The sequence below is a fragment of the Paramisgurnus dabryanus genome, chromosome 2, assembly GCF_030506205.2.
Source record: "Paramisgurnus dabryanus chromosome 2, PD_genome_1.1, whole genome shotgun sequence".
NCBI lineage: Eukaryota > Metazoa > Chordata > Actinopteri > Cypriniformes > Cobitidae > Paramisgurnus > Paramisgurnus dabryanus.
In genome coordinates, this window is record NC_133338.1 from 35,547,351 (window position 1) to 35,560,809 (window position 13,459).

Here is a 13,459-nt window from a genome sequence, read left to right on the forward strand (position 1 = left end):
GAGAGGCAAGCTGAGCCAAATCCCTGTTGTCAAAAACAGTCAAGTGGAGCCAAGCAACTTTTTGATTCTGGTGGTGGTCTCCATGGTTTTTATTGTCATGGTATTGGGGATGTCTGGGGCGCTGTACTGCTTGCGCCATCGCTCCCACCATAAGCTGAAGGAGAAGCTTGCCGGGCTGGGAAGTGACACAGGCCACGATGCCACAACAACTTATCAGGTAAAAGCAGGCAGATTTTTTTCAGCCAACGGTACTGCTGTATTCTCTGATTTTATACATATTGACTCAAGGATGACAGTACTGTCTCTGTGTATTAGTAAGGTCTGCTTCAGTACTAGGTGCGCAGATTGTTTTTCTTTTGATCTTCCATGATTTAAAGATGCTACCGTATGTATGTTGAATGTCCTGAAAGATTATTTTCTCATCCAGTAATAAGCCACATCCAGCAGAGTAACACTGTCCATAAATATAATCACCAGGTGTAATCTATGTTCATAATTGTTTAAAAATGGTTGTAACACATTAACAAAAAGGCAATGTATTTATTTAAAGCTTCTTTTCTTAATTATGACCCATTGGAGCAGGCGCAGATGTCCTTTCACGGCAGCAGTATTTAATATGAATCCTAATTGAGGCAGAGCCCTCTTTAGCAGGGAAATGAGTTTGTTGTATGACCTTTCTTTCGCGGCTCCTGGAGGGAGGGCTTGCGGTGAAGGCTTATTGATTTTGTGTTGGGCTCAGCTGTACTCAACGAGACTGGATCGCAGGGTGCAAGCGCTTGGTTTCCTCCCCCGCCTTCAATATTTAATAAACCTTTCACACTTTGTCGAGAAGTCTCTTCCATGAACATCGGCCCTATCAGCACTGCAAAATAAGCCATGTTCGTCAATATTATTACGGTGCAGTCGCACATTATATCCTGACACTTTTGTTATGTTTTAATTTCGCCTTTTAATTACTTCGCATTGATTTTAATTTAAGTGCCATGTTGCTGTATCGTGGTATATTGTGAGCGCTTTCTAGCCCTCACATCTGCCAGGTTGCTTAGATTTTTTTAAGTGAATAAGATTAAAGGCACAGACAGAGCCTTTACTGTGTCGATGTAAGGGATTTCCCAACTGCTGTAGCTGGAATGAATGCAGTCTTGTGCACTGGGACTCTTACAGTGAAACATGCAATTAGAATCAGTTCTGCCGCAATGATTCGGTAGCAGATCAAAACACACACCACCATCACCACACACACACACACACACACACACACACACACACACACACACACACACACAATTATTCTTCTATTCTTTGTCCTGCAGAACATTTTAACTCACCATCAACTTACATGCGGAGTCAGAAAAATTGAGACAGCCTAAATTTATTAAGACCCATGCTTTGCCACTGGCTATCTCAGTCGACTGTCTCTTCACGTAACCCTAGTCTGACTGAGTGATGGTAAAACCAGATATCTGAGTTGGCCTACCATCCGTTTTATGGCTTAATTTTTATATTTTAAAAAAATCATTTCAATTAATGACACAGACTATTTGTATGGATCTTCATGGATATTTTACTAAACCAAAGATTTAAATATTTTTTGGTAAAATATCTAATGTGCTAATGTATACCTTGCTTGCCATTATTGTGGTAAATATCACTGTTACGACCAAGATTTTCAGTGTTTTTTAAATGCAGTACATGATCCTGTTTATCTTTCTCAAATTCCAAACTTACAGTACTTTAAACTCCATTAAACTCTACCAGTAATGTCCACTAGTAATTTTTAATCTAGAGGACTTGTTGGGGTATATCATGCATCAGTAAATGGTTACCTATTTTGCAAGTATAACGCTAAATTATTATTGTTATTTCATCACTAATAGTATAGTGAGCATCTAATATGCTATATATAAAGGTTCTTGGCTACAATTAACATTTATACAGTTAAGCTATACTATTACTTTAACTGTACTTAAAATGAGGAATGGTTTAACAAGATCTACTGTTGCCTTGCCTTGCAAGAGCCACACTTCTGCCTTCAAGAAATGTGTACAAATATTTGTCGTTCAATGTTCTTTCATCTCTGTTCTGGGCTGTTCTTTTCCCGCCAATTTTTCACTTTTCATCTCCTTTCACTCTAAAGAATGCTGGGTTATTTTCAATCCAGCGTTGGATCAAAAAGGGATGAACCCAGACCGTTGGCTTGTAATTTAACCTATGCTGGGTTGTTTCAACCCAAAATGCTGGGTTGTTTTCAAATATAAAAATGTCTGGTTTATTCTAACTTAAGACTGGCATTGACCCTTTTTGACCCAATGCTTGGTTGAATATAAGCCAACATTTATTAGAGCTTTCTGTCATTTGTAATTTTTAAATGTATGCATGTTTTTATGCTGGATGGAATGAAGAGATAGGTTTCTATAAGTGGGTGACAGCATTTGTGTGGGCACATGTTTTTGCAGTTTTATTAACTTTAACTCGGACTGACTCATATTTGACACCAGAAGGATACAGCCTACTGTCTGTCTATAGCCATGTTTAGGGCACCTTGGCCTCTTCGTCGCCCCCACCACCTACCCTCTTGGTTTCTCTTACTGTGTATCTCCATTAGTCACACACACTAAACTTCCATCTCCAACCCTTCACATCCTCTCACTGACCTGCCTGTCAGCATTACTCTGATCGCTCTTTCATCTAGACATTTCATTAAATGTCAGACACTTGCTCTTAGAAGGGGTCATACTGTTGTCACTATCTGCTGCTTTAAAAAGTGTCTGTGTCTGCTTTATCTTTGAATCAATAAAAGGAAAGAAAAGAAAGGAAAACAATAATTCCCCCCTTCCCCAAATGTTCAAACCAAATCTACAATCATTTTAGATCTGATGTGAGCTGGTCCATAACTTGTGCCATACACCTCCTCTCTTCAAAACTCAAGCCAAGCCAGCCCCAATGTCAGACAACTTAAATGTCACATAAAGAATGTCTCAAAGAGTTTTTATTGGCTTAACAATGGTGTCCCATCATCAAATATGTTTTTGCTGTGTACAGAGTCTAAAGCAACCACAAAAAGAGGCTTATTATAACTTTGATTCTAGCAATATCCGTCAGGTAGTTGTGGGGCATTCGTGGCCTTATGGTTAATTAAAGAATTAGGCTTGTAAACAGAAAGTTCCCAGTTTGAGTCTAAAGGCCGGCAGATTGTGACTTAGGTGCCCTTGAGCAAGGCATGTTCTTGCTCCCCGGCCGTGTGTGTGTTCATGACTTGCAGTGCATTTGTTCATTACTCACACTCATGGGTTAAATGCAGAGGCCACATCTTGAGTATGGGCTACCATACAATCATGTCACTTTGACATTTCACTTTCAGGTAGTAGGGAAAATATAATAATAAGTATTATTTACAGGACCTTGATTTTATGGCCTGTTAGCTGACATCTAATGACACCTGTATCGCTGGGAAAGTATTCTACACGTTTTTCCTAGCAAAAATTAAAGACCATTTTCAAAATCCAACTTGTACCGTCATTTAATTTTTTTCATCGAGTCACTGATCCTTGAAAAGAGGATTTGAAAATCTCTCCCGTTGATGCAACCACCTCTATCAAGGGATATTTCATAGATATAATCAAGGCCATCATACAGAGAAGCTTCCTCCACTTTTGGTCTCTTTCGCTGCTTTTTTGTTTGATTTAAGTAGAAAGTAGCTTGAAAATTATTATTATTTCCAACTGATGCAAGCTTGGAAAGGCAGGATGTCAGTAAAAGAAGCATTACAGGCCAAATTATCCGGCTATATTCTGAGAGAGAGTGAAAGAGAGAGCAATTATTTTCAGCTCAGTTATATTGCTTTAGCAAATAAATTGCTAACTTGAGAATGTTTATTATCGCATTAAAAAAAAATTGTAGCACTTCATCACTGCTGCTACAGAGTAGAGTTCGTTTGTCTTTAATTATGACCAAATCATTATTTTGATCCTTAACAGATTCGACTGAGAATGTCACAGTTATAAAATCTCTTAGATCATAACACATTAATATCATTGATTAATTGTGATAACATCAAAGCACCCAGACAGGAAATCACATGTTTTATTTTTTTTAGATTTAATGCCTTTTTGTGAATATTATGCTTGATTTGTTTCATCATGATTTTAGGAATGAAACATTGTGTTTAAGTCTGTGTTAAATATGACTGCATGGTTGGGTGATGATACACATGATGTATTTCAGCTGTAAAGATTAATTTTATTGTATTTTTTCGTACTAATCATTCTTAATCTTCCCCTCGTCTGCCAATCTTTTTGAATAGACAGTGATGTAATGTGTAGTTGGTTGTATCTTCTGAGATAAAGAAGTAGGGAGTTATCTCACAGACATCAAAGTGTAGACAAATGAAATCCCACAGCCAATCCTACATCTAGAGTTTATTTGATCAAAAACCCTGATGTAACAGCGTGTTTTTTTGTAGTAAAGGATGTTTTTTTGAAATAAAAGCCTGTTATAGTATAATGCTCTAAGCATAATGCTCTAAGCAATTCTCTGTCGCTCTTTTGTGTCCATAGGTTTGTGTGTTTGACCGGAGATAATGTCTTCACTGACTAATGTTTGTCTGCTTCCTCAATAGGATCTCTGTCGTCAGCGCATGGCAATGCAGACATCAGAGCGGGGCGAGCGTTCAGAGGTCTTCCACCCATCGCACACGTCACGCATTAACAGTGTGTCTTCACAGTTTAGTGATGGACCAATGCAGAGTCCATCTGCCCGCAGCAGTACATCTTCCTGGAGTGAGGAGCCCTCACAAACCAACATGGACATCTCCACTGGACACATGATACTGGTAAACAAAACCATAAATTATATATGCATACATATTTAACACACACATACACAACAAATATATTTCGGTCATATTTGCAAGAGCCTATGAAAATCAGTCACTACAGAGCCAAAACCTGTACTCCATGAACCTCAAAACACACTTGCTTTTTACTCTCCCTCGCTCTATTTTCCTTTCCCTCTTTATCACATCACTCACTTATTTCAGACTTTTGTGTTTGTTTTTGTTCTGAAAGGGCCTGGAAGGCCCCATGGGCTCTGCCGTTTCTGACACAATGGATCGTTTTAATTTCGTCCCAACTTTTGTTTTATTCATCTCAGCACCGCTTCGACAGAAAAGACTGATAGGTGCCTGGTAGCGCTGTGTTCATTACCGAGCAGGGAATCTATCATACATCCAACAGTGGAGCCAAAGACAGCCACTGAGTTGATTCATTTAGCGGATTGTGTTTTCCTGTAATGGATGGCTCTTATTGAGATTGTTGAAGTTTTGTAGCAGCTAATAAAACCATGTGCGTTTTTAGGCAGAGATGCATGTGCTGAAGTTGCACAATTACAACGTCACTATTCAAACATTTTTAAGTGTTGATGGCATAGTCGATTGCCTGTTTTGAAACAGCATCATGGAACTTGTCATCTTTGTAGATACACAGTAAGTATAGTGAAACGTGGCAGTTCCCTCTTTTATAGGCTGCGTTAGAAATTAAAATTCAATTTTATACCAATGGTTTAGTTTGTGTTATTTTATGCACCCTGAAATTATCCTTGGGATCTTTTACAATACACTAACAGTCTTATAGTTTAGTAATGTTCAGGTTTGTGTAATGCTTAGTGCTTCCAAAAAACCTTCAAAATTACACTCAGCCTTGATCTCCACTCAGTAACTGTGCTACGAGCTTGTGCAATACACTGTCAGAGAGGTTATTGCATGTACACTTATCCATCTCTCAATGGGTGCAATCAAAGGCGGGTTATGAAAGAATAACTAGTCTGATAGTGTAATCTCTCTGTATGTTAGGTTGCTAAAAGACATTTTTTATTCTTTCTCAGAGATAAGAGCAAAGCAAGGGAATGCATTGTCCATTCTCATCTCTAGTGAAGCTGCCCAGCATTCTAATGGCCCTTTGTTTTTCTATCTTATTTTGATTGACAGCTAGACTATTTTTCTTGTTGGAAAAATATATACACTGTATTTGATTTCCATCCACAAGCACGCTGTATGATAAGGTCTGTTCAATCCTCAAAATAGATACTTTTCTTTCACATGTTGCATGTTTCATACAGCCCGTCAACATTGTATGTTTCGTGACAATATAGATTTTTTGCCAATTTATGCAATAAATACTTGCAGATAAATGTAAGGCTTAATTCAGATATTTTGACATATTTTGTGTCCTTAAACCCCTTAATATAAGTATTTGAGATTTAGACTAGACATCTGACTCTTTCATAACACTTCATTTATCTTTTTTATTTAAAACTGATCATAATTGTTGTATGTTACATAAAAAGATAGATTGGTCCAATTTAAATTCAAATAGTAAGACTGATTGCTAGTTGGTCAGACTTGTTCTTAAGACACAGTCTTAAATTAGCAGCTGTTAACTGATTCAGAACCTTGGACAGCTCCACCAATGACCTCTGTTGCTTCACTGTTCTGTGTTTATTGTACAGATCTGTAACATAAACTGTGTGAAAGATTAAAACAAAGACAGATAAAGGTTTTATCTGGGCCTTTTTATAGTCTGGGTAAAGCAACAAATCTTTGATATCCGCAGTAAGTGTAAGTGTGTGCATTTGAAAACCAGTAACAACCTGCTTTATTAAGTACTTATTTTAAATGGCTGTACTTGCTTATAGAAGAGATGGAGTGGTTTTTCAATATAAAATGATAGAAAAGAGGCCGTTGTCAGAGAGAGAAGTACCTTGGTGATTAAATGGTTGGCTGGTTGCCAAATCCCTCCGTCTCTGATTAAATCACGCATCATCTTGCTAATAGAGGTGGTATTAGAGAAGGCAAATAGAGGGAGTTACAGTTACACATTGGTTTAGGAACACACGCTCACTAGACAGATGCTCCTTTCTCGTGGCATTAGGAATACTAGAAGAAAAAATGACGTCCAGCATGCAGCAAGCAGAAGGTCAGATATGATTGGCCTCATGACAGCCATATATGGCCACTTACTTTTGGCATTTGGCCGCTCACAGCCCTCAGAAAGAACCAGCGAGTTAAACTGATTGGGGGGTAATTTATTCCTCTTGTGATATATTGATGAGAACATTTTGAGTGCAGCTGTCTCTCATGATTTATGCTGGGAAAAATAACAGTGGTTTTGTGGTAAGGTGCCTTGATTGTTATCATTCAAGTGTTCAGCTAAGGTCATAATTTAGGATATTGTCATTTAGTTTCAGATCACGGCATGTAGGTGTTTCAGAAAACTTGTGTAAGTTTCTGAAATGGAAGCTGGGGTTTATGTGCCCTAAAATATAAGACATTCTTGACCACTGGCGATATTGTTCTTCTCTATGAAGTAATTTAATTAAAGTGTTTCTTCTGTAAATAATTAATTCTATATGAACCATAATGTCTTCTAATAAGTGACCTGTTACACAGTTTACTGTATCATTACTACAGACAAGGTCTTTATGTGTAAACCACAGGCACAGAAAGTACTGCCCAGTGTCCAGAGCAATGCAATATGCTTTTTAATAAAACAGTATAAAACAGAAAATTACAACAATTTTAATTTCAACACAAAATATTGTGTTGAATCTTGTTAACTTATTAAAATGTTTGAATCGCCTAAAATATTTACAATATTTATAAATGTAAAAAGCGTATGTTTCCTTGACTTATTAATTAAATCACACAATGTATGGCAACGTTTATACAGTTTGTGACCCAGGACCACAAAACCAGTCATAAGAAAATCTAGCTTATAACATCAAGCTGAAGAAATAAGCTTTCTATTTATGTATGGTTTGTTAGGATAGGACAATATTTGGTCAAGTGCTAAAAAAAATCTAAGTTGCCCAAATGAAGTCCATATTATTAATGATAAATACATTTGTGATATATTTACAGTATGAAATATGCAAAATATCTTCATTGAACATAATCTTTACTTAATATCATGATAATTTTTGGCATTAAATAATATTTCATCCATACAATGCATTGTTGGCTATTGGTACATATGACTGGTTTTGTAGTCCAGGGTCACATATAGTAATGATTTAGATTTTATACAGGTTTATATGAAGATATGTGTGTTGTTTGACATATTTCTGTTAGTAATTTGTTAGTTAATAATTTAAAAGAAAATTGTGGCAGCCAGTGATGTTTCAAAGTTTGTCAAGGCCCTGTGAGATGATAAAGATAGCTTTCTCTGTAATGGGCCAAGAGGATTCTTGACATTAGGTTATGAGTTTGTCATTTGTTTTCACACAATGAAGTCACAAACACACAAACACATGGCTACAAACAGAAGGTAAACCCCCTCTTATAAGTTAACAACGGATGGCCAAAAAACAAGCAGCCAAAAAACAAGACTCCCACAGCCAACCAGCACTTAAACTCTCAGACTCTGGCCAGTTACACAGTCCTATGAGCTCTCTCTCTCTCTCTCTCTCTCTCTCTCTCTCTCTCTCTCTCTCTCTCTCTCTCTCTCTCTCTCTCTCTCTCTCTCTCTCTCTCTCTCTCTCTCTCTCTCTCTCTCTCTCTCTCTCTCTCTCTCTCTCTCTCTCTCCTTTCCCTTTGTCTCAGTTGAATTCAATTTGGGCTTCTTGGGAAGGCGGCTTAAGCGCAGACAATCTTATCAGCATTTGTGCAAGCAGCAAAAGAGAGTGATTGAAGCAGTCTGAAGAGGCACTGGCGTGCCCAGCCCTTTCAGGAGTCTTAATTGCATGTGTGATTGTCAGGACAAGCCTCCTCCCTCCAAACCCCCTTTCTCTCTCACTTTCTCTCTATCTCTTTCTCTCTCTCTATCTCTTTTTCTCTCTCTCTCCTCTTTTGTGGTGCATGTTTAGGATTACTGTCTACGATTCCCGTGCTGAGCGGGTTTGAGGTCTGTCTAAAGGTGGATAGGTGAGTGATTGCATTGTTGTGAAGAAAGAAAGCACAGAAAGTGATAGGCTGGCCTTGGAGGTAAAGCTGGATTATAGCAGACGAATAGAAACTTTCTACCGAGCTTTTTTACTTCCCGGATTTTAGGAGACTTAATACAAAAACGTTTACATGAGAAAGCAAATAGCTGGTGAAACACATAAGCATGTAAACATTGTACATGTGCTTATTTCGTTGTATAAACAGAGCAAGTATAACCCAATGTATATGCTTGACATGTTGATTTGTTGTAAATTTGTCCTTTGTTTATTGTTGAGTTGTGCATAATAATATGATTGATTTATTCATGATACCATCTTTTAGGAGCCAGCAAGCAAACTTTAAAGTACTCTCTGTCTTTTTCTCCCACGTGTCTCATGCAGTCGTACATGGAGGATCACCTGCAGAATAAAGATCGCCTGGATAAGGAGTGGGAGGCTCTCTGTAGTTACCAGGCTGAGCCAGCAGCATGTGTAGTGGGTCAGCAGGAACACAATGTCCAGCGCAATCGCCCACACGGCATCCTTGTGTGTAAGTGTTTCACAAAATCTATCCGCCTCAAGTGAATTTAGATTTGTGTTCCTGTGCAGCTGTGTTGCAGGTGTTGTGTAAAGCCCACAGCACTGCCTGTCACAGGCTAATGCATTCTGTTTTGATCAATTAAGAAACAATTGGCATTAATGTAAAGTAAACTATGTTTTCCTATCATCACTCACTGATTAAAAAGCTGTGTATAGGTTTGAATTTTTTATGTAACTACTGAAACGATAATAAAAGGTGGAAGAGGTTGTGTATTAAAGGGACACTTCACCCATTTGCATTAAGCTTTGTACAGTTAGAACCCCAGTCATGTTTTTGAATGGTCATGCATCATTTCCTCAGTTGCCGCTGAGACAGGAGAAATACAAATTTCAGTGTTGCACTTCCTTCTTTCAATGATGTAAAAATCATCATTTTGCATCATTGAAAGAAGGAAGTCCAATATCTTTGTTAAGGGGGTGAGACTACAAACACCCCTTTTCTCGATCAAATAGGCACCAAATTCTAAATGTATGTTACATTTTGACTACAAATATGACACACTTTCAATAAAGATTCATGCTCCTTTAAAATGCATTTTGTTTTTGAATACTGTAGATGATCACTCCAGAGTCATCCTGAAGAAAGAGAATAACCAATCCAGATCTGATTACATCAACGCTAGCCCAATTGTAAGTAGCCAATGAACACCACCAGTAGTGATACCATAAGACTTAAAAAATAGTTAAAACTAGAGTTTCACCAATATATCACCCAATAATTGGTCAATAAAAGCTAATTTTCATACTATAAGGAATTTGAGCTCTGTTTATAGAAAATGTAAAGAAACATCACTAGTTTAATGTTTAATATTAATGAACATTATATGAATGATTAACATTAAGTTAATATAATTCAGTTAATTCAAGGTAATATAACCACTATTGGTATCTTCAGATATCAGTAAGAATGATCAGCTATCAGTATCGTTGGAAACATTTCATATCAGTGCATCTTTCCTTAAATAATGTATGTGACTGAAACATAGGCTCTTTCTGCATACAGTATTTATGTCTGATGGTGCCAGGTGCCAAAAGCAGTTCAATATTTTACCTCTCCCTTAGTCTGTTGCTTTTATATTTTATTCATTTACTTGTAGATTTATTTCCCTTTCTTCTTCTTGCCTCTGTCTGTGGATGTGATGTTAGACTGTTCCCAGGCTGTTAAATATGCTCTTTCATGTATATGTATATGTAAAAGCAGAGACACTGAACAAAATAATGGCACATAAAAATTTCAAACAGTCAATCATTATTTGAAGAGTTTGGTTCCAAAACACAATAAATCCATTTTGACTCATTTCGGTAAAAATGTGTTTGCTATACCAAGAAAGTGATGAAAACCATTATTTTTTGTAACAAACGTTCACATAGCATCTTTAGGTTCAATAACATAAAAAATTCAAATCCATATTTTGATTTTCAAAGATTTATTATAAAAATTATAATTTTTCCGCAAAATACAATAAATCTATTGAATCAATATAAAAAAGTGCATTCATCTTTGCCATGTTATATTCATTTAGTTGACTAGTGGTATACACTGATAAAAAAACATTAAAGGAATTAATCAAAACACTTACTTTGTCAGAGCACTGTCATTGCTGCTCTGTACCTTGGGACGTCGTCGCTGAACTTTTTTGACAGCGATCAGCTGTAAAATGTTTTGGTCCTGCTCAATTTTCGATTTTGAGTAAAATAATGGAAAGTTTTTCATAAAATTCCCTGGGGTCAATGTGTTAGCATGACAGAAGCTTGATTGCTGTCGTGTGAGAACAACAGCTGGCATTTTTCCTTTGCCAGAGTGCCTCTTACGTAAATTATTAGATTTTGATGGCTTGCGTTTCTTCCCCACTACAGAAAACCACCACAGGTTTAGCAATGCCATCAAAGTATTATTTTGTTTGTTTGTTGATCACGAAGTACAAAGTGGATGAGGAAAACTAGGATTCTGTGTGTATTCAACGCGCCGCCATTTTTGTTTACAATGCGTGGAATGGTGCGCTGTGATTTGTTGCGGATTTATTGCATTCTGCAGAGGAGGAGGAGTGGCGTTTTGGAAAAAGGGCAAAAAGATGACAGAACAACACGGTGGAAATCAGATTTTGCGTAAAATTAACACTTTACTTTTTAATGCTGACCTGATACAATAATGATTTTTTTAAAACTATTTTTTTTAAATGGCGTTTATTGCGTTTTGCAACCAAACTCTTCATTTTCTTGCGCCAAATGAAAACGACCCTTTATCTATCACAAACATATTGTGTCAAAAAAGTATCCACACCGTATAGAGAGGATTGTATTCACAAATTATCCAGGCAACACAAACACAAGGGCATTCTTGTAAGAACACTGAGACAGCGGTGTAGTGTCAATGCCATGACAAACAATGTACAAGACCTGTAATTTTTGTTTTTGTTTTTTAATCAGTACGTACACATAATGTTAATCAATATGATACCTGTGTAGCAACATCACACTGAGAAAGTCAAACTGAGTCACTTTTAAATGCTGTTATTTTTGGACTCCAACTCATCAAAAGGAGAAACAAAAGACACAAGCATGCACCCCCCTCCCCTCCCCAAGGGCTTGGCGCTGCAGTCCGGGTTGGGTGCACTGATCCGCTGGTGCGGAGACAAATGCATGGAGGCGCGGTAATTAAAGCGCAGCGGGGATTTGGCAATGTGCGTTTCAAAAACTGTGATAATTATGTCTGTCAATGTTTGCAGCTTCTTTCTCATTAGCTGCAAGAAAGCAAAATGGTCTCAAAGTAAATCATTTGTGATATTTTTTTCTTAACCTTCTCACACCAGCACCCAGTATTTGTGACTGTTTGAGGTTCAGTTATGTTCTCTATTACCATATTTTTCTCTTTCACACACACTAAATAAAGGCATGAGTTGGTGCAAACCCCTTCAGATAATGTTGTAAACCTGCGTTAGCTTTCACATGGATTAGCAAACATTAAAGCACAATAAAGTTTCTTTACAGTGATGCCATAGAAGAACAATTTTTGGTTCCTCAAAGAAACATTCTTATAATCTAAAGAACCTTTCTTTACTACAAAGAACCTTTTTGATACAGAAAGATTGTTTGGATGTTAAAGGTTCTTTATGGGACCAGTCAGACCAAAGGTTTTTCTGTGGCACCATGATGCACCTTTTGTTGTTGTTGTTAATATGCATTTAGCAGTTTTTAGTAGTAAGGTTTTAAAATCCATTGATTTTACAATTTTGTTTTGACTTAGATGTTTCAAGAAGTTTATATAAGAATATCTTGCAAGCATTTATCCTGTGTCTTAATCTCCTGTGATCTACTGTATCTGATCTTGTTCCCTTTCCGATGCATGTTTTTTTTAAGGTGCTGAGTTTGCTGATAAAAAAATCTTGTCGTTTTGGTAATTAGATTTAAGAGCATAAAATGACAGTTCGACTATATAATAACTGCCTTTATAGAGAGCGGGTAGTCAAAAAGCAGTTTCATATAGACTCCTGGCATTAGCCTTGTGTATATATAATTGTTCTACCTCTAAATCGCTCTTGCCAACAATTAAGGTTGTGCAAAGCAATTATATCCATTTTCTGCCATGCTAATGGGTGTGCGTGTCATTCACTGTAACCATGGGGTTTGTATCTGTCTTTCTCATGAAGTGGTGTTTGATCTTTTTGTGAAGCTATAGAGAAATTAGCACAGAAGTACTGAACCATGCAATTAGTTTTAAAAGTTTTGAAAGGCTTTGTGATTAGCTTTTGTGCTTTAAAGACATACATACTCTCGAACACGCTCCCAAAGAAAGGCGTACATGCTACCGAAAGCACACTCACACAGACAGCTGTAGCATCTGATCAGCATTAACAAAGCTTGACAAGCGTTCATCAAATCTGACCAAATCTGTACTGTATTTATAGTTTTTATATGATCTTTGCTTGAAGCTTCAAGGAACCAC

At 37.1% G+C, this 13,459-nt stretch overlaps 1 protein-coding gene across 1 annotated transcript in view; it reads left to right on the forward strand.

Annotated features, from left to right (window-relative positions):
* Positions 1-13,459, forward strand: part of ptprn2 (protein tyrosine phosphatase receptor type N2) — a 177,350-nt gene that overhangs the window by 147,386 nt on the left and 16,505 nt on the right. Inside the window, exons 13-16 of the mRNA XM_065289392.2 lie at positions 2-217; positions 4,619-4,831; positions 9,319-9,466; positions 10,073-10,146. Coding sequence (XP_065145464.1) covers positions 2-217; positions 4,619-4,831; positions 9,319-9,466; positions 10,073-10,146 — 651 coding nt within the window. The remainder of the gene's footprint in view (position 1; positions 218-4,618; positions 4,832-9,318; positions 9,467-10,072; positions 10,147-13,459) is intronic.